This window comes from Pygocentrus nattereri, chromosome 1, assembly GCF_015220715.1.
Source record: "Pygocentrus nattereri isolate fPygNat1 chromosome 1, fPygNat1.pri, whole genome shotgun sequence".
NCBI classification, from domain to species: domain Eukaryota; kingdom Metazoa; phylum Chordata; class Actinopteri; order Characiformes; family Serrasalmidae; genus Pygocentrus; species Pygocentrus nattereri.
Window position 1 is genome coordinate 52,515,113 of NC_051211.1, and position 26,407 is coordinate 52,541,519.

General features: G+C 39.5%; 1 protein-coding gene across 1 annotated transcript in view; it reads left to right on the top strand.

The window, feature by feature from the left end:
* col7a1l (collagen type VII alpha 1-like) overlaps positions 1 to 26,407 on the top strand; it is a 114,753-nt gene that overhangs the window by 82,695 nt on the left and 5,651 nt on the right. The window contains exons 43-76 of the mRNA XM_037540289.1: positions 140 to 175; positions 267 to 299; positions 4,047 to 4,118; positions 4,206 to 4,265; positions 4,358 to 4,393; positions 5,034 to 5,114; positions 6,889 to 6,924; positions 9,160 to 9,204; positions 9,396 to 9,467; positions 9,618 to 9,653; positions 9,899 to 9,928; positions 10,877 to 10,918; positions 11,007 to 11,069; positions 11,163 to 11,201; positions 13,286 to 13,345; positions 13,484 to 13,516; positions 13,791 to 13,856; positions 14,815 to 14,859; positions 14,947 to 14,982; positions 15,139 to 15,165; positions 15,254 to 15,322; positions 15,598 to 15,660; positions 17,968 to 17,985; positions 18,071 to 18,106; positions 18,205 to 18,243; positions 18,344 to 18,379; positions 18,893 to 19,027; positions 19,228 to 19,329; positions 21,227 to 21,400; positions 21,760 to 21,870; positions 22,793 to 22,837; positions 23,910 to 23,984; positions 25,318 to 25,371; positions 25,520 to 25,564. Of these exons, the coding sequence (XP_037396186.1) occupies positions 140 to 175; positions 267 to 299; positions 4,047 to 4,118; positions 4,206 to 4,265; positions 4,358 to 4,393; positions 5,034 to 5,114; positions 6,889 to 6,924; positions 9,160 to 9,204; positions 9,396 to 9,467; positions 9,618 to 9,653; positions 9,899 to 9,928; positions 10,877 to 10,918; positions 11,007 to 11,069; positions 11,163 to 11,201; positions 13,286 to 13,345; positions 13,484 to 13,516; positions 13,791 to 13,856; positions 14,815 to 14,859; positions 14,947 to 14,982; positions 15,139 to 15,165; positions 15,254 to 15,322; positions 15,598 to 15,660; positions 17,968 to 17,985; positions 18,071 to 18,106; positions 18,205 to 18,243; positions 18,344 to 18,379; positions 18,893 to 19,027; positions 19,228 to 19,329; positions 21,227 to 21,400; positions 21,760 to 21,870; positions 22,793 to 22,837; positions 23,910 to 23,984; positions 25,318 to 25,371; positions 25,520 to 25,564 (1,950 nt within the window). The remainder of the gene's footprint in view (positions 1 to 139; positions 176 to 266; positions 300 to 4,046; positions 4,119 to 4,205; positions 4,266 to 4,357; positions 4,394 to 5,033; positions 5,115 to 6,888; positions 6,925 to 9,159; positions 9,205 to 9,395; positions 9,468 to 9,617; positions 9,654 to 9,898; positions 9,929 to 10,876; positions 10,919 to 11,006; positions 11,070 to 11,162; positions 11,202 to 13,285; positions 13,346 to 13,483; positions 13,517 to 13,790; positions 13,857 to 14,814; positions 14,860 to 14,946; positions 14,983 to 15,138; positions 15,166 to 15,253; positions 15,323 to 15,597; positions 15,661 to 17,967; positions 17,986 to 18,070; positions 18,107 to 18,204; positions 18,244 to 18,343; positions 18,380 to 18,892; positions 19,028 to 19,227; positions 19,330 to 21,226; positions 21,401 to 21,759; positions 21,871 to 22,792; positions 22,838 to 23,909; positions 23,985 to 25,317; positions 25,372 to 25,519; positions 25,565 to 26,407) is intronic.

The window sequence follows — 26,407 nt, forward strand, 5'->3', positions numbered from 1 at the left end:
ATGACTTTATTCTAATGTATATTGTGATAAACTCACTCCTCAGGTAAATTGTTTAAATATTTGCTTAGATGCCTAAAACATTTGCACAGTACTGTATGCATGTGTACTTCTGCATCTCAATATTCTGTCTGATCTACAGGGACAGCGTGGGGCACCAGGGGATCCAGCTAAAGGGGTAAACATTATAGAATCAATCCAGATATTCTTATGACACATAATGCATTTTTCACATAAACAGAATCTCATAATATTCTTGTTTACCACAGGTGCTTGGGCCCCCTGGGAAAAAGGGTGCTAGGGTAAGACATATTGTGAGACAAATATTGCTTTCCACACATCAAACACAGCAACAAATTTAAATAAGATCCGAATCCTCAGCAGGTGAACCATCTTCTGAGCCAAAGATAGGCCGTCTGGGGGAGGCTCTCCTCCTACACATTCTGTCTTTGCTTTTGTCTGAACTTATGAATCAAATCTGACAGTTGTTCTTCCTGTGGGATCCCTTCATCTACGTTGATAAAAGCAAGCAATATATCTGTCTCTCTGATGATGATTCATACGCAATTAATTAGTGAAAAGGCTGTTCATGTGAAACTAAAGGCTCCCTAAGGTCTACATGACGATCGACACGATTCTCAAAAGATCGCATTTACAGCCAAAGTAACAAAGTTTGCGCTGAGGTCTTTGCGTATGGGGTTCAAACACGGTTGATGATGTTCATTAAAAGTTTGAATAGATTTATAAAAGACTGTGTAGATTCACCTGGTCATATAGTGCTTTATATTCTCCTTGTATATTAAACGATCTGTGGAGAACAGAACATAATTCTTCTATTTAAAGCCAATATAATGCAGAATTGCCACCTTTGTATATTTAGAAGGTAAAACTTCACAATACAAAATATGCAGCTGTGGCAAGACAAAATGTGATGAACACAAACAATACAACATAAGGTATGACTTGAGATGTGTCTACCTTAGATTTCTTCTAGATGTATGTTTTAGTGGCTGCTCACATATTGCATAACGAATCACAATAAGCAAAAGGTATAGAATATACATTCATTCACAGTATTTGGTGATATAGACTTTATAAAATCCATATGTAGAGTTTATGAACACTATACATTGTTACTTCAAATATTCTGTATTGGCCTTTTGCACTGTCATCACAGCAAAGTGTGTAAGTCATAAACTGCAGCAAACACTGGGGCAACTTACCTACAGCCAGGTACAAAACTTTCTTTTCTGCCTACAATTTAATTGTGTAGAATCTAGGAGCCATCTAGATTTTCATAGGTATAATATAGAGTTTATGAATGCTGTATATTGTTACTTCATATGGCTTATTGCATCTTATGAAACTTACTTAAAGCTGCACTATGTTAGGTTTGGGGATTTGGAGCCCTCTCTGGAGGAAATGTGTAATTGCGCGCCGCATGTGGAAGAACATTTTGTGATGGGGGTTGTGCTTCAGACCCCTTCTATAAGTCAATGAATCTGATGATTATGAACATGTTACAACAGAATTCAAAGAGAATCAATTCACCAAAACTCATCATCTGTGTAACGTTCATTATAACGTTCATTTTGCATCTACATCTGACCCAACACCTCTGATTTTTAAATTATTATTTCAGTCTGTGCCAAATTTGAGCTTTTCTTTCAATTTTTTTATTCACTACTTATTTTGGTGTTGATGAAAAAGAGATTTAAGTATTTAAGTATTGTATACAGTATTAATATATGTTTATATATGAGTATTAAGTGTACAGATTTAAGTATTGTGTGCAATCTGACCGGATATCTAACCTCCACTCTTGAGACACCTCAACTTGACACCTCTGGGCTTTTTATAAAAGTCTTCAGAGATGAGAATGATGGCTCAGTGGGTTTCAGGAAACACCACAGTCCATCTTGTACTGGGCATACTTGCGTTTGGCCTTTATTGAATTATTTATTTTACTAAAAAACAAAAAGGTGACAGAGCCTTGAGAGCCTGTAGAGAAAACGAAGCCTTTACCAAGCCTGTTTCTAGTGCTTACCAAGATAGCAAGCGAATGATGGTCCATTTCTGGCCCACACTTACTGCTTTCATCCAGCCCACAACCCACTATAGAATGATAATGACTTCAGCCATGAATCTTGTCCAAATTTGGAAGGCAGATTGTGTTGGACTACCTGTTTTTTCAGTTAACAAGAAAAGGCCAGCATACTGCCATATCTCTGCCAGAAGTGGCCCACATCTGTTTTAAGACATGTGGGCCAAATAAGCATGTTTGCCCGTGCCAACAGTGAGCCAGCAGTGTAGCATGTTCGCCAGTAGTTGCCCTGGTCCACGTACTACCTAGAATATGCTGATAAATGTTGAAAATTGAACATTTTTAACACGATTCACTGCTCAACACAAATGACTAAACACATGTATATACAGAGCACAGAGCACAAGTCCACTCAATGACCATCTTGGCAACTCACACAAACAGTCAATTCCACTCATAATAGTCCATGCTCCCATCTCTTTGAGCACATTTCAAAAACAAATGTGAAATCACATCAAATCGTACAAAAACAGCATGAATAGTCTGTTGTGCTGCACATGTGCGTATTGTAAATGGGGCTTTTAATTGTAAAGGGTTTAACAAGAATCGTAAATGGTCAGTTGGTCAAATCCAACAAAGTCCAGAAAAGGCAAAGCCAAGGAAACACAGAAACAGAATCAAACAATAGCAAACAGGAAACACTCAATAGCTCTGCTAGGAGAAGCAATTCCTTGCAACTAAACTAATCCAAAGCCCACGCTTATAAACTAAACTTAGACTGGTCGTATGACACTGAGGCTATATTTACACAGCAGGTAAAAGTGGCCCAAATCCTTCATATGTGACACAGATGTGTGTCTGTGTGTCAGTGTGAACAGCGAAAACACACTGAGTCTGACATTTCCAATTCCAATTTGAGACGTTTTCATATGTGGCACTGATATCTGGTTCATATCTGATCTGCGGTGACGCGACTCAGTCTGAACAGCCCGATCGGAATTCATGCGACTTACTACAGTCCAACTTGACATTCATCATAATTTCAAAGAACAGTTAAAAGAATCAGAGGACATGAACCGAAGAAGTAGCTGAATAATGGTGAGCTCAAACACACTGTGGGTGATGGGTCCAGCTGTCAACCACTGGAACTTTGTAATCGCTCCTTTGATGCTGGTGAAGATGAAGCTGAAAGCTCTGGGAGCGACAGGCATTCGCTGGCCATCATGGTTGTTTACCTCCGGACGAGCCGCATGAAGCAGTGCGCATGTGGGTCTGTTTAGGAGCTGATCTGTTCAGACTGATGTCACATACAGGTCACATTTAAAAGATAATGTGAGAACACACACACACACACACACACACACACACACACACACACACACACACAGACCCGGCTGTCATCGGGCGGAAGGCAGGATACACCCTGGACAGGTTGCCCGTCCATCGCAGGGCATAATGTGAACAGCCAAACAAAAAAATTTGATTTGGAGAGAAAATCCGATTTGGGCCACTTTTACCTGCTGTGTAAACATAGCCATAGAGCCAGTGCAACACATCAGTATTCTAGGGAGTGTGAACAGTGATTGGATGATTGTCCAACAGTCACGTGATCTCCCACAGGATTCTGGGACATGGAGTCCATGTGTGAGCTGGAGCTGGAGGGATGCGTGACATGTATCTACACATATCTTCAGGGGTGTGTGTGTGAGGGTGCCTTTTCGTACTTGCGGCTTAACCAGCAAGCCGATTGGCTCATTTTATTGAAGGCTGGTACTTTCCTCATGTACAGATAGCAAGTTGAGCATTATGAGCTTTCCCGTTCATATTTTGACCACTGGCCTGTCTCCCACTTTAAAACATCTCTGATAGAACCCACAGCTTTGTTAGTCTTTTACCTGTATGTTGTTGCCCTGTCTGACCTCTAATAATGCCCAACTTCTCCAGTAGCAGCTTCCTAATATACAATCCAGCATCCATGAATTATTTACTTATCTCCATCTTACAGGGGGATGTTGGACCAGTTGGACCTCCCGGACCTCAGGGAGTTAAAGGGGACCAAGGAGACAAAGGTGACAAGGTAATCCTGAAAATGCAATTGATTGGTTCACTGAGAAGTGATTTGGCCTCATTTGGTATTGATGTATTGTCTTCTGACTCTTTAAAGGGCAGCCCTGGCTTTGGTATTCCTGGACAGCCAGGTCCTAAGGGTGAGAGCGGTGAGAGGGTGAGTGTCTTTAAGAGCTTCTACATCTAATCTAAATCTAATCTAAAGCGTTCTGTTCCTTCTTTGCTATAATTTTGTGTATTCATACACAGGGCAATGTGGGGTTATCAGGGAAACCTGGGCCTAAAGTAAGTTCACTCCCCTCATCTTCTTAGTACTGTGTCCTGATGATAGACGATGACGTTCAACTGTATTTCAGTCTTTTCATACAGGGCCGTGCTCTGAACCCTTAGACTCCTAGGGCACAGCTTTAGTGGTTTAACACCACTGTATTGCTTATTTGGGTGTAATCTTATTTTCTCCCATTTGTTCCTAGTAGCTACTCACTTGTGACAAATTAAAGGAAAATAGCTGAAATAAAGTGTGAAGGTAAGATGTTGGGCCATCAAAAACTGCCAGAACAGCATCAGTGTGCCTTGGCATACACGCTACAAGTCTCTAAAACTGTGCTAGAGGAATTAAACACTATTCTTCCAGAAGATATTCCCTCAGTTGACGTTTCGATGATGCTACAGGACCCTTTCCAGCAAACGTCATCCCAAAATCTCTCATAGGTGTTAAAATAGGATTTGGCAGTTGGGATCGCAGCTGTTATGATCACAAAAATAGAGCCCAAAGTGTTTTTTGTTTGATACGTCTGATACCAGTTTGCTTGGAGTTTCCAAACCAATGGATTTGCTGGGTAGTAGCTCATGGACTATATTCAAGAGCATGTAATGATTTACACCTAACAAAATGTTCTCTGCAATCAACTGTGTTCTTCTTTAGGGCATTGATGGTTTTAAGGGGGAAAAAGGTGAAATTGGTCTCCCAGGCAACTCAGGAGCTCCTGGACTAAGAGGTAAAGATGTAAGTAAACCGTGGAAGAGATGTATATGCTGATGTGCAGTTCCCATTCAGGTTCTCCCTGTTTCATCCCAAATGAAGACAATTTGTTTTCAGAGAGAAAGTTTTTTAAATGATGTGAAAACATCTGCAGAAAAACTGTGGTTAAAACAGGCGTTATAATAGGCTTTTGCTAATGTCCATATACTAAGGTTTATTATTCAGTAATGACATAGAAAACAATGTGAAATTATTCAGTTATTAACAGCGGTGGACAAAGTGCACAAATCATGTACTTGAGTTAAAGTCGAGACCCCCAAGGTAAAATATTCCTCCAGTAAAAGTTGAAGTTCCTCCCTTTAGACCTCCACTTGAGTAAATGTACTAAAGTATTTCCCTTCAAATGTACTTAAGTATAAAGTAAAAGTACTAAAAGAGTAATTCTGGCTCTGATGTCCTGTTATCATTTTTATAACCAGACTGGCTTCATGAACTCATTTCAGGTGAAAGTCCTCCAGCGTCTCTCTTGGTAAACCAGTCTTTTAATAGAACGTCATTAATTAGTGACGCTGACGTCTATTAAAATGATCAGAAGCACAAAACACTGAAGGTAAACAGTTTCCATCAGGGAGAACCGAGTGGCTCTGAAATCACTTTTTACACACAAGCAAAGTTTCAGTTTCAGATTTATTTACAACTTAGTTCCAAGTTTAAGTTGAATAAAAACTGGCTTTAAACTCAGGATCACAGATGAGCTCCTTTACTATGTTGATCTGTAGGCGTCTGTTCATAAACATAAACCAGCCCAAACTCATTTACTATAAAATGAAATGGTGTTTGTAGAAATTCAGAAAAAAGCCGCGTCAGTCTCGACTGCATATGTGGACATATTTCTATATTGAGCTCTATTTACACAAAGTTAGGTTAGTTCATCATTTATGTTGAACAGACTCTCCCAAAGTTTTACGCTGCTGCGCTGACGTTGAACCGCGTGCTGCACTGGGTCGGTATGACCAACAGGTCAAAACCAGCTCTAAACAAAGTGACCGCTGGGCCCTGATTGGTGCACTGGCTTTGCGCTTCTTTCGTTTTGACATGTTACGTTTTTATACACACAGAAACCAAAAGGAACGACAGATTTCTCAAAATGTAGGAGGAAAAAGTCGGATATTAGACTCTGAAATGTAGTGGAGTGAAAGGAGAAAGTCGCCCAGAACGGAGAAACTGCAGTACAGATACACCAAAAATACTAAAGTACAGAAACTAATTACAGTTACTCAGTTACTCAACTACTCTCCACCTCTGGTTATTAAGTCTGAAGGTTGGTATTAGATACCTGGATGCACTGGCAGATCTGTGAATGTTCAGGGATTAAAACAGTGTTTTTCTCTGTTATTGCCTGATACTCCAAAGCTACAACTGACACGTATTAGGCCGATTGGTGTGCAAAGTTTGGTGCAAAAGTTATATGTTATTACTGCTAGCCAATAGACTTAGAGATCTAAATTCTAGAAATTCATTAAATTGCTTAGGGGAGTTCTCTACCCCAGCAAATTATATTAAATTCAGGCCCTATTAGTGACAAAAGGGAAATGTGTTATGCTGTTAATCACAGTCATTTTATTGCACTGAGCCACTTCCTTGACAGACTTAATGAGCAGAGTAGTTAAGGTCTCAGTAATGGGATCAGGGAAGACGTCCTGAATTAGTGAGCGATGTAAGAAGGGGAGATGTGTTGCTAGATTAGAAATGACTGTGTGAAAAAAGAAGATTAAATTCTTTCCTTAATCCATTTTAGGGTTTGCCAGGATCAAAAGGAGATCCAGGAGCAAGGGTGAGCGAAGAATCTTATCCAAGAACATACAGACATATACAAACACACACACACACACACACACAAACACACACACACACACACACACACACACACACATTCACACACTAAGTGCAGGCCATGTAGGAGGAGAACAGAGTGAAGGACACAGCACCTCCACACTTTTACTACGTGGGTTCAGCCCAACACCACATGTAATATAAATGTGTTGGGGGTGATCAGAGTGAAGACCCTGAAAATGGGTTATTTTATATGTTCTTCACAGAAAATGAGCAAAGACCAAGAATCAGACTTTGAAATAATAATAAATCACATCATTTTTTCTTTTGGTAAACGTTGAAAATGGTTCCCACAGACCTGAACACCACACAAGGGTTAAATGTTTTTTGAATTTATGCTTCTTCCAAATTTGATGCCTGCAACAGGTTCCAAAAAAGCTGGGACAGTAACGTGTTTACCACTGTGTCACTCTTCCTTCCCTTTTACAAGCACTTAATCATTTTTTTGGACTGGAGAGATCAGATGATCCAGTTTTGAAAACTGAATTTTTTGTCACTTTTGATTTCTGTAAAAAGCATACAGGGCCTTTGCACTCCATAATGCACCAATGGGAGCCTGCGGGCAGATCAGTCTAGCACCCACACCACGTAGTTTGGATGTCCCAGAGAAAACTTTCGTCTAGAAAGCAGCATATTGTTGCTGTCGGGACAAAACCTTGTATCTCCGTTTTTCTTGTTTTTCACTTTCTTACCTATTTGGAAAGGCCCGTCCCCCTTTATGATGTGTCAAAATTTTATGATGAACAGACTAACAGAAATGATCCAAAATTATTTGGGGAAAAAAGTTAAGAACGTTTCTTCTTGTTCTGTAAAGTCACCTTTTTGGAGGTATGTTAAGGTTTTGTTCTGATAGCAGCGATGTGTTGCTGCTTTCTTTCAGTGTTAATGGTGCCAGAAATGTGCAAGATACCCACTAATACCCCCCTATTCCATTACACACCCTGGCTTTTGAACTTTACACTGGTAACAGTCTGGATGGTCCTTTGGCCCACAGAACATGACATTAATTATTTCCATAAAAATGGAAATTCTGACTGGTTAGACCACCATACATGTTTCCACTGTGCATCAGCCCATTTCAGATGAGCTTGAGCCCAGAGTACTCAGCGGCGTTTCTGGATGTTAGTGATTTATGGCTTCAGCTGTGCATAGAAGAGTCTTAACATGGATTTGTAGATACAGCGGCAAACAGTGTTTATTGACCATGGCTTTTTCTAAGTATTCCTGAGCCCATGCAATGATCTCCATCTCAGAAGCCCACTGGAATTTAATGCAGTGCCATCTGAGGAATCGAAGGTCATAGAGTTATAGTTTTCAGCTTTGCCCTTTATGCCTAGAGATTCCTCCAGATTCCCTGAATCTGCTGATTATATTATGCACCATAGAGTGTGAACTACCTAAAATCCTTGCGAACTTTCAGTAAAAAACATTGTTCTTAAACTGTTGGATTATTCACACACTCACTTTTTGGGAGTGGTGAGTCTCAACATATCCTTGCTCATAAAGGACAAGGCCTTTCCTGGACGCTCAAGCAAATTTATAGTACTTATTTATGATTATCAGAGCATGCTGTGGGCATCAATCTTAGAATGAGTGTATATTTACATAAAATAATGAAGCTGATAGAGTACACACGTAAAAAAGATGGTTCTTCAAGGGTTCTAGTAAGTTTAGTTCTATACCTACCCATGAAAGAACCCTTTGCATGATTAAAGGGTTCTTTGCATCATGAAGTTGTCCCTCACACTGATGGAGGATATACTGTAGATGGTTCTATATAGAGCCGTTTTACCTTCTACTGTAACAAGCTTGACATTGGAACAATAGAAGAATGTTTTTTGGTGCTATATAGAACCCTTTTCAAAAAGGTTCTATGCAGAACCATATACAACGCATTGCCCAACAATCTGAAGAACACTTTTACAATGCAAAGAACCCTTTAACCCTAAAGAGCTCTTGAAGAACCATCTTTTAAAGAGAGTAGAATATCCCCCGTCTTGTCTTTGTACTGCTGTCTTTCAATACAGGTCAAGGTTTATTTATAAATCACTGCTTTCTAATTTTATTTGCGTTTTATGTCCTCTCCTTGAAAGTGTATTTAATGTATAATAAATAGTGTACTTTTATGTAATCCCCGCTTAAACAGAGCAAAAAAAATATGGGTTACTTTCCACAGGGTGACCCAGGTTCTCCAGGCGAGCTTGGCGAGAAAGGCATCCGGGTAATGTCCCTTCATTGTCTTTGTTTTGACTCAGACTTTTCTTTGCCCTCTTGATCCCCTCCTGTCTGTAGAAGCCTCTCATTACTGCTTAGTGCTCTTCCCTTGTAGCATAATGTTCTTATGGATGAGACGAAGCATCAAGAGTCTAACATCCATCATTAAAGCTCCATTTCTCCTCTCTTCATCATCAGGGCTCTCTTGGTCTCCCTGGACGCCCGGGAGACCGTGGTGAAAAAGGTGATCCTGGAAAAATCGGGTTACCGGTGAGCATCTGTGATTGTTTTCTTACCGTTTCATACCATTTTTGTTTTTTTAATGCTTTTAAAATAGTTATTGTGCTGTCTTGCAGTATTCAGTGATATCTGAGGAGTTACCATAATTAACAGATGGTCTTACTTTTTACTGTTCCTCAGGGCCCTGAAGGACCGAAAGGAGAGAAAGGCGAGCCAGTACGTTCCATATTATGGTCATCAGTCTTCGGGAGTGGATTGTTTTATTCTGTGTTTTGAGCCAGACTTAATATTTAATATCTCTCCAGTGCTCCAAATCATTATTCTTAATAAGATACCTGAAATTCATGATGATCGATTGTTGTAATGAATTTTGAATTGTCATCGATCGTGTCTGTTTTGAATGCAAGAAGCAGCAATCATTGTCTCACACCTCTTGGTTATTCATATTTGCCTTCCTGCAGGGAAAACCTGGCCCACCTGGACATTCTCAGGTGAGTTTCATCCGTCATAAACTGTTTCAAATAAGCAGATTTGAAACTTCAAGAAATGATCAGGGAGAGTCATTACTGACTCTCAAATGCTTCATTTTGTATGCTATACACACCGATCAGGCGTAATATTCTGACCACCTCCTCGTTTCTACGCTCATTGTCCACTTTATCAGCTCCACTTACTGTATAGCTGCACTCTGTAGTTCTACAGTTACAGACTGTAGTCCATCTGTTTCTCTGATACTCTGTTACCCTGTTCTTCAGTGGTCAGGACCCCCATGGACCCTCACAGAGCAGGTGCTATTTGGGTGGTGGATCATTCTCAGCACTGCGGTAACACTGACGTGATGGTGGTGTGTTAGTGTGTGTTGTGCTGGTATGAGTGGATCAGACACAGCAGTGCTGCTGGAGTTTTTAAACACTGTGTCCACTCACTGTCCACTCTGTTAGACACTCCTACCTTGTCGGTCCACCTTGTAGATGTAAAGTCAGAGACGACAGCTCATCTGCTGCGGCACAGCTTGTGTTGGTCATCCTCTAGTCCTTCAGCAGTGGTCACAGGACGCAGCCCACAGGCTAGATATTTTTGGTTGGTGGACTATTCTCAGTCCAGTAGTGACACTAAGGTGTTTAAAAACTCCAGCAGCACTGCTGTGTCTGATCCACTCAGACCAGCGCAACACACACTAACACACCACCACCATGTCAGTGTTACTGCAGTGCTGAGAATGACCCACCACCCAAATAGTACCTGCTCTGTGAGGTGGACTACAGATAGACTACAGTCTGTAACTGTAGAACTACAGAGTGCAGCTATACAGTAAGTGGAGCTGATAAATTTGACAATGAGTGTAAAAACAAGGAGGTGGTCAGAATGTTATGCCTGATTGGTGTATTTGTGCATGTTTATCTGTAATATCTAATGAGCTGGCTTTCCTTCCACTTCAGTTCTCTGTGTCAGAGAATAACGTCCTTACCAGAGCCATCAAGGTAGAAGAGCACTTCTTATACTCTTTTATATGTGGATAATAAAGTTATGAGTGCCTCTTCTATACCAGAAATGTGTGAATGTTTTCAGGGTGAACTGGGTGAGCCTGGACTCCCAGGCCTCAGAGGAGAGACAGGACTTCCAGGCCCACCGGTGAGTAACACATGCACAAAAGGTTCAGAGCTAAAGGCTGTGAAGATATCTTGCTTGCTAATATGATTTTTCCCTCTTTCCCCTTCTCTCCAGGGGCCACCAGGGAAACCAGGACCACCTGGGAATTCCTTGGTGAGTCACTGACGTCTGAATCATACACTTTATCTTAACACTTGAGATACGTCGTTGTGTCTACACTGCAAAAAAGTATCTTTCCATGTGAAATTATCTGAATTCTAGTCGATATATGGCATTTTTCTTATTTTGAGATGGATGTACAGTTATAAGGTTATTTAACTTACATCTAGACATTTTGACCTGTTTTAAGTAATTTTACTACAACCCCAATTCCAATGAAGTTGGGACGTTGTGTAAAACATAAATAAAAACAGAATATGATGATTTGCAAATCCTTTTCAACCTATATTCAATTGAATACACTACAAAGACAAGATATTTAATGTTCAAACGGATAAACTTTATTGTTTTTTGCAAATATTCACTCATTTTGAATTTGATGCCTGCAACATGTTCCAAAGAAGTTGGGACAGGGGCAACAAAAGACTGGGAAAGTTGAGGAATGCTCAAAAAACACCTGTTTGGAACATTCCACAGGTGAACAGGTTAATTGGAAACAGGTGAGTGTCATGATTGGGAATAAAGGGAGCATCCCTGAAAGGCTCAGTCGTTCACAAGCAAGGACGGGGCGAGATTCACTACTTTGTGAACAACTGCGTGAGCAAATAGTCCAAAAGTTTAAGAACAACATTTCTCAACATGCAACTGCAAGGAATTTAGGGATTTCACCATCTACAGTCCATAATATCAGCAAAAGATTCAGAGAATCTGGAAAAATCTCTGCAAGTAAGCAGCAAGGCAGAAAACCAACACTGAATGCCCGTGACCTTCGATCCCTCAGGCGGCACTGCATTAAAAACCGACATCATTCTGTAACGGATATTCCCACATGGGCTCAGGAACACTTCGGAAAACCACTGTCAGTGAACTCAGTTCGTCGCTCCATCTACAAGTGCAAGTTAAAACTCTGCCATGCAAAGCGAAGCCACATATCAACAACACCCAGAAACGCCGCCGGCTTCTCTGGGCCGAGCTCATCTGAGATGGACTGACGCAAAGCGGAAAAGTGTCCTGTGGTCTGACGCGTCCACATTTCACACTGTTTCTGGAAATCATGGACATCGTGTCCTCCGGGCCAAAGAGGAAAAGGACTGTCGGGATTGTTATCAGCGCAAAGTTCAAAAGCCAGCATCTCTGATGGTGTGGGGGTGTGTTAGTGCCCATGGCAGGGGTAACCTGCACATCTGTGAAGGCCCCATTAATGCTGAAAGGTACATGTACAGGTTTTGGAGCAACATCTGCCGCCATCCAAGCAGCGTCTTTTTCAGGAACGTCCTGCTTATTTCAGCAAGATGATGCCAAGCCACATTCTGCATGTGTTACAACAACGTGGCTTCATAGTAAAAGAGTGCGGGTACTAGACTGGCCTGCCTGCAGTCCAGACCCGTCTCTCATTGAAAATGTGTGGCACATTATGAAGCACAAAATACAACAACGGAGCCCCCAGACTGTTGAGCAACTGAAGCTGTACATCAAACAAGAATGGGAAAGAATTCCACCTACAAAGCTTCAACAATCAGCTTCATTCATCCTCATTCAGTTTATCCCTTTAGCTTCATTCATCCCCATTCAGTTTATCCCTTTAGCTTCATTCATCCCCATTCAGTTTAGCCCTTTAGCTTCATTCATCCCCATTCAGTTTATCCCTTTAGCTTCATTCATCCCCATTCAGTTTAGCCCTTTAGCTTCATTCATCCCCATTCAGTTTAGCCCTTTAGCTTCATTCATCCCCATTCAGTTAATCCCTTTAGCTTCATTCATCCCCATTCAGTTTAGCCCTTTAGCTTCATTCATCCCCATTCAGTTTAGCCCTTTAGCTTCATTCATCCCCATTCAGTTTAGCCCTTTAGCTTCATTCATCCCCATTCAGTTTAGCCCTTTAGCTTCATTCATCCCCATTCAGTTTAGCCCTTTAGCTTCATTCATCCCTGTTTCCATTGTTTCTCACACCCTGTAAATCAGTTGCCTTTACTAAACAACAGTTGAAGAGCCTTGTTTTATGTGCTGTTGTATATAATGCTAACATCACATATATAACCATTTATAATTGCATGTTTTCCTGTGTGTTCACTCCATAGGGACAATCTGACGCAGGAAAAGATGGTGTGGATGGTTTACCAGGACTGCCCGGAGCAAAAGTAAGACCCAGGGTGCCGTTTGCTTTACTGTGCTATGCACTGCATAGTGCACCGACTCCATAAAACCTGGCGGCTGAATCTAAGTCAGTGATATTGGTACAATTTCTATCCTGAACTTTTGTAATCATCATTTTTAAGGGTGAAGCAGGGAAGAAAGGAGAGCCAGGAGCTGTGAGTAGTCCTTTAAATGTTAAGAAAGAAGGTTGATTGCAGAAGGTGTGATTCATCATTTAAATGCTGCATTGACATTAAGGGAATTATATGTTGTGTAATTAGGCTTCTGCTGAGCCATTATGTTCTTAGAGACCATTTGATGTGTGATATTTAAGTAAGAAGTAATTTATGTTCTCACGCTGTCACTAATATTATATGTTAAAAGGCTGAATCATATTTGAAAACTGTGTCAGCTGAGTACATTAAAGTTCTTTTGTGTGTGATTTAAAAGAAAGGAGAGAAGGGAGATCCTGGTCGAGTTGGAGTTGCTGGCATGCCTGGTTTGCCTGGTACTCCAGTGAGTAATGTTTATGAAAGATTCTTTTCTGTTCTGTTAGCGCATGCAGTGCAGTACGACACAAACAGTAGTTTCAGTTCTAATGCACACATACTGTACCGCACAAAGGCCGAGACCATCTTTCATCTTTCATTTTTCAGTTTTTAACATAATTTGAAAAAAGCAATAGTCCTATATATTGTGTGTAAATTCCATGATGACTGGACCAAAAGAAATGACCTAAAATTACTTGGACAAAAAGTCTGGTTCCATTGACTTACATTAAAAGTAGAGTATGTTTTTACCTTCTCCTGTAAACTTGCAGTTTTGGAGATACGAGGTTTTGATCCGACAGTCGATATATTTCTAGTATCCATTTTTTACCTTCATTACAGTTTCCACACTCTTCAGGATCTCGCTTTGTTTCTCAAGGAAATCTGCAGACACGCCTCCAAAGTGCCTCCAAAGTTCAGTCTTAGAAGTTGGTTTCACATTTTCTGCTTCTCACAATGCAGACGACCCCAAATGCACCCAGTGTTGTGTTGTTGAGCTCTTTTTCTCAGATCTGAATCAACAGTGGAGCTTGATTTTCTCCTCTCTCTCAAAGATGAAAGATTCAAGTGCTGTTTATCTGATGGGGGCAGTTTTGGTGTCTAGCAGGTCTTCCAGGTGGTTGTTAGGAACCCAGTTTTCTCTGTTTTTTGACTTTAATCTTCTCAAAAATGTCTCATCAAAAATAATGATCTCCTCCTTTTTGGCCATTTTTGACTGGGAAAACAAATTCTTGAGTGTAGCATTTAAGGGCTTTTAATGAAATTAACTTCCACATTTTGTCGTTTTTCATGTAACATTTGTCGGAATCGTCACTGGTGGAGTGTAATGCGCTAGTTAGTTAGACATCCTGTGACTTCATATGATTCTTATACCATCTGAAGTCCTGAAAACACATCTTTTGACCTCCATCTTCTGTTGTTTGCAGGGTAAACCTGGTGTGGATGGAAAGCGCGGAATAGCAGGAAAAGATGTAAGAGTTTACAAATGTATGGGAGGCTGTAGTATTTCATTACTGTGATTTTCTATAATGTCTAAATCTCTTCATTTGTCTGCTCAGGGAGAACAGGGACTCAGGGGTGATGATGGCAAAAAGGTTTGCTGAAAGACTACTTTAAGTGTTTTTAGCTGAATAATGTCATTTTTACATATTTCCTTCTTTGAATTTCAGTGTCGTCTCACCTGTAGTTGGTGGGAGCACCTTTTTTTCCTTCATCATGTCTTAATTTGGAGACTTTTTCCATATTTGTAGGGTGAAAAGGGGGAGCCTGGCACTGATGTAAGAACCTTTATGTTTGTTTGAAATTAATTTTGTGTTTAATTTAATTCACCTCAGATCTTATTTAGGAACCTTTGTGTCTTATTAGGGTAAAGATGGTGAAAAGGGAGAAATAGGCCCTCCAGGGTTGCCAGGCCCTCCTGTTATGCTGCAAGAGGTAGGGGACCTTCATATCATCCTAGTCAAACAAAATCTTTTATGTCCATTTTTTTTTTTTTTTTTTTGATGGAACCAGTAGAAATAATTCAATATGACTTTGGATAAAATCAAGTTAATCAAAGTTACTTTAACTTAGTTAACGATAAAGAGTGTCTATATTTAATAATGTGAGGAATTCCAGCTTGTAGCAGCAAGTAAGCACGAGTTTACCAGCTGCTAGTTTCCTTACCTTTTGTTTAGTGTCAGTTAGACTGCTACTGGGTTTGTCCACAGGGTGCTTCAATAGATGAAATAAGAAAAGCTTTTCCAATACCAATGGGTCCCCCTGGAGCAACAGTGAGTACAACTTACTTCACTTTTGCAGATCAGTTTTGCTGTTTAAGCATGTACCAAATCCACTGCTGTGAGTAGAAAAGCTGCACCTGTCTGATGCAAAAAGAATGGAAGTTACAGTCAAGTCCACAAATACAAGTTTTTGTCATTTTAACTGTCTACACAGCATATTGGAGTTGAAATGAAATAATGAATATTTGAACCTTTTCAACTCCTTAAAACCACCGGTGAATCCAAAACCCACTTCATCATGTTCTTCATAACTTTCATATTTCATAAGCTCCATTCAGAAGCTGGGCGTCATATGAGGCTGTAACTGTCTTCTTTTCAGTCAAATAGATGGGTAATGTAATTTATAAACCCTTATAATAAAAGAAGCTGAACTCAGTTTGTTTTTCTGCTGAAAGTCGACCCGTTTTTCCCCCAAATCTGGGCTATAAACTATAAACAGACGGCATCTCTTCAGTGATCTGCTCTGGAAACATTACTTTTATACAATAACACAAAGAGCGTCTGAGATTTTTTGGCTTTCAGCAGTAAATTGTAAGCATATAGTGATATGTGAAGATCATAAAACACATGTTCTGTTAATTTGAGGGGAGCTTTTACAGAAAATAATTAAATAAATAAAATAAAAATTTACATTATTTCACTGTAACGTGGAGCAAGGAGGCAGATGCATATTCAGAGATAAGCGACTTTTATTATGGGCAAATCCAAGGTCATAGTCTAAACGGTCCAGGTTCATGTAGCCAACACAGATTGATCGGGGGGCAGAGATGACAGAAAGCAGAATCAAACATACAAGCAGAACAGTACAAAGACCAGCAAACACAAGGGGCAAACACAGGGCTTAAATACAACAGGGCTGATGAGGGACAGGTGGAAACAATCAGGGGCGAAGTCACTAAACAAGGGGGCTGGACTACCAAACCAAAACAAAGAACACGTGGGCTAAACCAAAACAACACGAACAAATGGACAGGACTGGGAGGGGCCAATCGTGACATTCACGCAGTTATTGAATAATTTGCCTTATGATTTGGACATGTAAATTCAAATGGACAAACCACAATTTACCCTGGTCAATAAGAGGTTAAAGTGCAGACTTTCAGCCTAATTTTATGTTTAGACTGTTAACATCCAGCTTGAGTATACATGAAGGAATCACAACCAGTTTCATACCAAACCCTCCCATTTTTAGGGACTGTTAGTACTTCACTAACAAGTTAACACTCGAGATGAAGCAATGAACTAAAACAGTGAAGCAAGACCATCATTAGGCTTAAAAATCAAAACAAACCCAACAGAGCGACAGCAAAATGTTAAATAAGACCAAATCTAGCTCAAAAAGAAAGAAAATACCAGTGAGCTCAGAAGCACCAGAAGACCCTTTAAAACATCTGTGGTGGATGACAGAAAAATCCTTTCCCTGATGAAGAAAAACCTCTTTAAGTTGATCAGATCAAGAACACCCTAAAGGAGATGAGTGTATCTTTATCAAGTTCAAGTAAGTCTCAAGATGTAAACCATTTGTAAGTCACAAAAACAGGAAGACCAGGTTAGAGTTGCCAGAAAACATCTAAAATGCCTTCTGGAACAATATCTTAGACACAGATGAGACAAAGATCAGCTTGTCTCAGAATGATGGGAAGAGAAGAGTATGAAGAAGGGAAGGAGCTGCTCGTGATCCAAAGCATATCAGGCGATCTGTCAAGCATGGTGGAGGTAGTGCCATGGCTGCCAGTGGAACTGATTCCCTTGTGTTTGTTGATGATGTGAGTTCTGACAAAAGCCTATAGGGCTCTATCAGCTGCTTGTGTTCAACCAAATAGTTCAAAACTCTTTGGATGGTGCTTTACAGTGAGAATGGACAGTGACCCGAGAATACTGCAAAAGCAACCCATGACTTTTTTAAGGCAAAAATGTGGAATGTCCTGTGAAAGCCAAGTCAGTCACCTGACCCCAGTCCAGTCGAGCATCCATTTCATTTAAAACTTCAGGTGATGATTGACTGAAACCAAATACTAAAATGGGGGTTTAATTTATGATTATGTTGGGTTGTCCAATCACTTTTGTGCCTCTAAAATGTATGAAAATGGTTGAAATTCTTACACCATTATCCAATTTGGATGCGAATTTCCATTATGATGTGGAAAACAGCTAAAATAATAACGTTGCTGGCTGTATATGGCTTCGGTTCTCACGTGGGAGCTTTGGGTGATTTGGTCACTTGCTTTCTTCTGTCATGCATTTTGTAATCATGCTTTCCTTTTGCGTCTCTGCATCTGTATGTATGTGTGTACACAGGGTCCCCCTGGAATGAAGGTAAGATCACTTCATTTTTGAGCAAAACTGCAAGTGCCAAAACTCTAAAATACATATGACTCATTTTTGCTGCTCTGGTTTGTAGGGAGAAAAAGGAGACCAAGGCTCAAGAGGAGAGAAGGTGTGTGACTTTCTGTTCATACACATATGCTAAATAAGACTTCTTTTTGAAGCAGTTGTAAACGAGAACTGGTTTTTTTTCTGTCTTTTTTTGGTCAGGGCGAGGCCGGTGTATCAGCGAGATCCATTGAAATTAAGGTATGCATGTCCACATTTTCTCATATTTATAATATAAATACATACCAACCTGTGTTTAGTGGTAGTTATGTGGTGAGAAAACAATTCATATGTCTTTTAGGACATTGAAGAATTATTTGAATCATACGGCATCAAGGTAAGCTCTCAGCATCCTCTTAGGTGGTTCTAAAAACCTTTATGAACATTATCGTCACAGAATTTGGTTCTTCAGCACCAGGTTTAAAATGACATGGTGATGAAAGTATTTGCTCCATCAATCTGTGTTTCAGATCCTTAGGCAAAGATTACCCAAGTAAACACAACATGCTGTTTTTAAGTGATGATTTCATCCATTGAAGGAAAACTGTTCCTTCACAGTGTTGTAAAAGACTGTTATCACAAATCAAAGTTATCAAAAATGTTTAATTGCAGTTGTTACTGCCAAGGGAGGCACAACCAGTTATCAGGTTTAGGGAGGAAATGAGCTTTTCATCATTTTAAAGCTGCATTTTGTGTTTACTTGTGTTGTCTTTATCTTAAAAGTAGTTGGATGATCCGTGATGAAACGTGAAAAATGTGAGAAATGAGCAAAAATAGAAGAAATTGGGACACTTTCTTTTTTTCACAGCATATTTCTAACTTACAACTACTGTAAACCTTCCGTCTTCAGCTCTCCCTGCTGAAGGCCTTGATCGATAGGCTTCTCCAAGATGGCATGGAGGAGCTTCTGCATGAAATGGCCACAAAAAAAAGAATCAAAGGGCAGAGGACGGACCCCGGCTTCAACATCATCACTGAATACACTGTAAAGTTGTATTTTAATTGTTGCATTGTTATAAGCTGCTTTACTGTCCAGATGTTTTGCTTGAAGCTGACATTTCACTATTCCCCTTGAGGCCTCCCAGGTTGTGATTTCCACTCTAAGCAGTAACACAATAATGACTCAATGCACGACTGTTACGACAACTGGAGGAGTAATATAACCTCGACTCTTTTCATTCCTAGAGTTCAGCGAACTATGGACTCTCCAGTGACCCGCAGACTGATGAGCTCTTAATTGAAGAAGAGGACGATCTAAATGAGGAGCCGCTGCCTGAGCCCTATCTTGTAAAAAACACAGTTCTTATGAAATTATTTCTTTTGGCTCCTGAATGATTCATTTGAATTATTTGTAATCTAGAGATGCGAACAAAGCACTGATAAAAAAAATATGGTTATATAAATTAAGACTTCTGGATCCAGCAGTGTGAGGGATGCACCTGAGGAATTAGGTCTCGTACAGGAGCACCAGTGTGAAGGTGCAGATAAATGTTCTTCTGTGAATAACACTTATTTGCAAGGTTTTATGAAATGGTGGTGTGGTTATACATATACAATGCTGTGGAAAAAGTCAGAGTCAGTTATTTAATTTCCAGTCATACAGCCATTAAGTTCATTTGTCAGCATCAGGAAAAAAGTGGAAAACATATTTAAGCAATAGAACATGAGAGAGAGTGTGTTATCGCCTTCGACTTGTGCTTGCGACCAAATCACAGCTGTGATGTTATTGGTGATAACACCCTCCTCGAGTGCTCTACTGCTTTAATACAGCAGTTAAATAAATACAGTAAGAAATGAATAAACTGGCCGTGAACGCGGCATTTAATATGTTTTAATGTTCAGCTCCTTCCTCCTAATTATAGCTCCTTAACGAGCAGCTTGTTGCTACGTCAGAGTAACGAGCTCCGCCCACTCGTTGCTCAGCCGGCAGTTCGTTCTCCAGCTCCTTACACTAAATTCCCAAACTGTCGTCTCCACTGAGCAGCTTTTGGTTTTATTGGGTCAGTTTTATGGCTCAGTCTGATTTGGTCCGACTCTGAAGATCAGACTCCACGTCTGGCGAATGGTGTTGGGTTCATTTCTGGCTGATTCCAGGTTGTTCAGCTGTTCTTCTGTCACAGCTGCCGACTGAAAAGCTGCTCAGTGGAGACGACAGTTTGGGAATTTAGTGTCGTCTCGTCTTCAGAGTCTGACCAAATCGGCTGCCGATCAAATGTGATCTTAAAAATATCCCTTTTCTGTTTGTGGCAAAATAAGTAATAAAAACATTCAAGTGTCTTCAGCATCTCCTACAGCTGTCAAACTTGTTGCTTAGCAACGGCATCTTAGCAGAGTGCTATAGTGCTTTAACAGTAAAGTATACAAAAGCTCAGATGCCCCCACAGCTTCCATTCTTTTCAGGAGACTCACTTTCAGTTTCTCTAAGAAATCTGCAGACACACCTCCAAAGCTCAGTCTTAGAAGTTGAGATCTGGACTCTGGGGTGGTCAGTCCATCGTTCAGCTTCTTTGTTTGGTGTGTTCGTCTCCTTTTCTCAGCGAGGTTCTTCTTGATCAGCTACACGTCCTTTCAGACCCACAGCGCTGAGTGGTCTTCTCACAGTGGAAGGATGGACAGAAACACCCGTGGATGTTATCAGATCTGAAGCAGCTTGATGTTCTCCTCTCTCTCAGAGATGAAAGCTTTAAGTGCTGTTTATCTGATGGGGACCATTTTGGTGTCTACCAGGTCTTCCAGGTGGTTGTCAGGAGCCCCATTTTCACTGTAGCTGTTTTTTCCACTTATTTTCCTTTGACTTTCTCTTTCATTATACAAGTGGATTATTTTATATATAATCTCACTGATAATTTATCAAAGAAACTTGTACTTAATGGCTGCTTTGAATGGAAATTAACCCCTTAAAATCTTAGTTGTATTATATACTCAGGCTTATTATTCAGTAACTACAGGGACTTCCGTGCAAATTAGTGTAGCTGTTCTTAGGTTATAGAAGTGTGTAATAAAACTGAGCCCTGGCCCTGTAAGGGATTGAATGAATGAAGAGTGGCCACATGATTGCTTCACTGTTGGTGAAAATGGGCATTTGAATTAAGAAATTAAACGAAAATAGTATTGTCCAGGAAACAGTATGGATTAGATTGGCATTGGATCGAATTACATGACTAATATTCTTATATATTTGTAGGATGCCCTGAATAAAACAGAACAGGACCCCACCGCCTGGAACATCTCCGCCATAGACAGAAAGACAGAGCTGAACAGAACGGTGAGCAGAATGGCAGTGAAGGAGGAAGGAGAGACTGTGGTGGAAAGTCTTGCATCTTCTAACGTCACACAGACCAACACCTCCTCAGAAAGGGTAGGGCTCTCACTTACCTGCTCCACAAACAAGACTTTGAGGTCTAGAGCAGAGCAGGGCACAGACTAAATATTAAAGGTATTTTATTCTTTAAGTAAAGTCTTCTCATGTTACCAAAGCAGCCTCATCTGTGAAGTTTCACTGATGTTTCTTGGGATTCACGCTGACGTTTTTACACCTTAGTTTTAGCGTGAAATGGGACCTTTAATGTTGCTTGAACACTTTTAAAATTATTACACAAAAGCCTAAATGCATCAGATTGTGCCCCACTCTCCCTACTCATTTCAGAGCTTTGTGTTTTTTTTCCATTTTATTATCTGAAATCTTCAGCTGTTGATTCAGCGTGTTTGTGTGTGTAGCAGGCTGGCTCAGTAAAGGCAGAGGTAAGTATGGAGTCAGTGCTCCACAGTCAGGAGGACACGGGGAAGAAGACCTCTGGAGAGAAGAAGAAGGGGCGAGAGAGGGGAAAGGTGCAGTACACCCTCGCTTTGCTCTCAAAATAAACAGTCCCAAAATCAAAGTCTTATCATTCCAGAGGTGGAATTATCCATTAAACAGCAGTTAATATTTCACTGTCATTCAGTTTCTCTCAGCTAAGCAGGCTGTTGTGTTGTAGAACTTAAATAACTGTAGTATCTGCTCTCTCAGGAGAGGGAGGGGCTGAATGCAGTGAATAAAAACATTTTAAATGTCATTAAACGTCTTATAAATGCAACATTAATGCCAGACAGAGGCTTAATAAAAGCTCTATGTGACCCTTTAAAGGTAAGAAAAGTTAAAGCGATTTAACCTGAAGCTTCTTCCTTTGAGAATGTTACATAGTCAGTATTCCCTCCTTTCTAAATTAATAATAATAATGATCAAAGCATTGTTTAACTGAGAGTCATCAGGGGTACAGTTTTAAAGTAAAGGTTTAATATAATATTTAATCATTCTGAAAATGTTTAATGGCTTGACCAATATCCATTTATTACTAGCTGATCTATAGTTACGAAACATAACTGAGAAGTTTTACATTTACTGTAACATATTAACATCCATGTTTTTGCCCTTACATGGTAACACTACAGTTCATTTATGATGCAGTGTGTTATGTGTGGCAGAGACTTGCTTATACAATATAAAACTGAAGCTGAAAGAAATTACCCTGACATTACATGCCTGGGTCCTCTGAGGCAGTACTGTGCATGCTCCGTTTTTGATATATATAATATTTTGTATATTTTGCCTATATTTATCAGTCTATAACCCATTTTAAAGGTTGGCTGAAAATTGAATCAGTATTTTCATATTAAGTGTTACGTGTACTTAAAAGCCATTGTGTGTTAAAATATTTTGTGATGACAACATTAAAGTATGACATTAACTTTGTGATGTGAAACTCTTAACTAGGGAAAAGGGAATAAAGGACGACATAAACGGCAAAGGAAACGAGTGGTAAATGTCCTATTTAAACCTGCACCTAACCTTTCTAAACAAATCTAAACTCATTTAACAATTAAAGCACCTCTGTCTAAACGCCGTTCTAACTATTTCATAAAACATATATAACTAACATCACTGTGCTTGTGTACAACGTGATATCGCTGCTGTCGGAACAAAACCTCGTATCTCAATTTTTGACGTTTTTCAGTTTTTGGCATAATTTGAAAATGCCTTTTGCTCTTTACATTGTCTGCGAATGTCATGATGAATGAACCAAAAGAAACGGCCCAAAATTACTTGGAAAGACGTCTGGTTCCATTGACTTCCATTAAAAGCAAAGTAAGTTTTTTCCTTCTCCTGAAAAGTTACCTTTTTTGAGATATGAGGTTTTGTTCCGACAGCAGCGATACACCTCTATTCATCTATTGAGTTTTCTCACATGGTTTATGGAAAGTTATTGTATAATCTGAACTGCTGTACCTTAATTTTATAGAAAGTAAAATGCTAAAATGTGTCAGGTTGTCTGTGCAGAACTTTAATTGGTGGAAATTATGGAGAAAATTAGGGTAATATTTAGAACATGCACTCTCTACAGAAATTCTATAAACCACTTCAGTAAAATCAATAAAACGGTTTTACATTGAGCACAGTTCTGCTCCACTTGAACTATTTCTGAACCCTTAATTAATAATAGTTTAAATACATTTTTGGAAGTAGATTCCAACTTGTAAACACAAAAAGCCACATTAAATTGGACTGAACTGTTATTTGCTGTTTTTTTCAATACTAAAATATGACAGTAAAAGTTACATTAATTATGTCTGTTTGAAGTAAGAAAAGCGAGGAGATGCTTCTTTTAACTGTTTTTTCAAGCATATTTGAAAGTGTTACCCAGAAACAGCTTAAGGTCAGGAGGTCAGATGGTAACTAGGCCAGGCCTAGCCCAGACTTTTGCATCCAACTGTAGATTAATTCATACTTAAACTGTTAAAACCTGTCAGCACCATCCAATGCTTAAAAAATAATCTTTTTAACATTCATATTCAAGACTCTGATTGTATTCTTTAATGTCTTCTATTGACAGGAAGATCAAGCCTCTGAGGAGGAGGAGATGGAGGAGGACATTTATGATGATGAAGTGTATAACTATGAATATGAGGTTGGAGTTCCTTCATTCATGAATGAATAGTCTTTAAAGTTATGTGCAAGCATGGTGAACTGTGCATCTTCCTTGAAAATTAAATAAATGAAAAGTTAATGAGTGCGTTTACATGCAATCAATAATTCAATCATAATTAGATTTCTGCGGTTATCTGACTGTTCAAATATAGCAGCACGCTCTGATTTCTTAGATTGGGGTAAGGTCTAGAAATCTGATTAAGAAATCTGATAAAGAGGCTGGATGTCTCAGATTTCTCAGTGCTGTGACTCTTACTCTGATTTCTTTCGGATTTTTCAGTCTGAGCATGTGCGAAAAACAGACTGCGGTACTGGAAATAAGCGAACAGCGTCACCGCGAGACGCAGCAAAACACTTTTGGAGTGACCCTGAAACCAATGACATTTGTCAAAAGCAGGGATTTAAATATCCTTTGATGATGTATGCTCTTATTTTCAGGTTTTTTAGAAAAGCTGCTCATGAAGTTTGAGTTTCAAGTTACGTTGACATCACATCTTCTTCTGTTAGCTTACTGGCCGGTTGCAAAGCAGAAATCTTATTACTGTCTGACTCGTGTAGACCTGGAGTTTCCTCATTATCTGATTGCTCAAGGGCGTACAAACGCATTTATTGGGTTACTGACAAAATCAGATTTTCTGAAGTTATCGGATCATTAAGTGCATGTAAACGCCGTCAATGTCACACTGCAAAAAATGAAATAGAAATAGAATAGAAACAGAAATAGAATGGAAATGACAAAAAAACTAATTATCACTTTTATGTCACAGACATCATTTATTTGAATGCTTGTTACAGCTATTGTTATGGTGAAATACTATAAGTCAGAATAGTTGAACTAGTGAAACTGTTAAATTACAAGGCAGTTTTTCTAAACAAATAATTAAATGACTGTAATTTTACAGGTTTTCATCGTCATTGAGAGAATTTTACTATTAATTAACGGGTTTTGTTTTACACTGCTGTTTTTTTTTTACACAGTGAAGGTCAAGAACTCTAAGACATGAACTAAACACCCTACATTCACTTATCCATCTAAGTAGAGACACTGTCACATGCTACAGCCAGTAAAACTGCTCACATCAGCCGCCTGTTAACTGAGTTAACATTAGAATTGAGTATTAACTTACTGGCTAAAGAACAAGAAAAAAACTAAATCAAGAAATCATTCATTGAGAGTAATTTGGTCACCGTGTTGTTTTTATTTTTATTTTTTATTATCTATTATTTATTTTTTATTATTATCATTGTATATTGACCATACAATGTTTAAGCACTGTAAAAATCTTATAGAGGTTTGCTTTGTATTATCTCAGGATAAGCTGGATGCAGAGGAAACTGAAAATTCCCAAGATGAGGAGAAAGACAGGGTGAGTGGTTGTTACCAACACCCAATTACACATCAGCAGTTCTGCAGTGCCATACGTTGTTGCCCTACAGTAATTTTGTCAATTGGTGACTATTTTTTTTAACTAAAGTGGACTTAATTATGGCTGATACCATTTGACTTTTTTCCAGATCCAAACAACAACAGAACGCTCTCTGCTGTCTCCACAAATCAAAGTGAGTTTTCTCCATATCTTATAGAAAACAGCTGTTTTGTTTGTATATATTTATATGTAGCATTGGGCTGTGGAGCAGTGGAACTGTGTTCTCTGGAGTGATGAAGCTCCATCCAATACGTTTGGCATGAGATGTAGTGGTCCAGAACGGACCATCCAACCTGACCTCACTGATGCTTTTGTGGCTGAATACAATCAAATCCTGACAGCAGTGTTCCACCATTTAGTGTAAAGCCTTCCCAGAGGAGTAGAGGCTGTTACTGCCACAAAGGGGGACAAATGCCCTGTAAATGCACTTGATTTCAGAAGAAACACAGAAAGAGAAGGTGTCTATAAACTTTTGGACACATAGTGTCTTGTACATGTCTGGTAGGTGCACCTGCTGATTAAATGACCAGTGAATGTTAATATAAAGTAGCTGGCAACCCTGTGTAGAGATTATTTGAAGGTGTTTTTTTTTTTTTTCAAAACACACTACACACTTATATACACTACAAAGACAAGATATTTAATGTTCAAACAGATAAACTTTATTGTTTTTTGCAAATATTCACTCATTTTGAATTTGATGCCTGCAACATGTTCCAAATAAGTTGGGACAGGGGCGTGTTTACCACTGTGTTACATCACCTTTGCTTTTAACAACACTCAGTAAGCGTTTGGGAACTGAGGACACTGATTGTTGGAGCTTTATAGGTGGAATTCTTTCCCATTCTTGCTTGATGTACAGCTTCAGTTGCTCAGCAGTCCGGGGGCTCCGCTGTCGTATTTTGCGCTTTATAATGTGCCACACATTTTCAGTGGGAGACGGGTCTGGACTGCAGGCAGGCCAGTCTAGTACCCG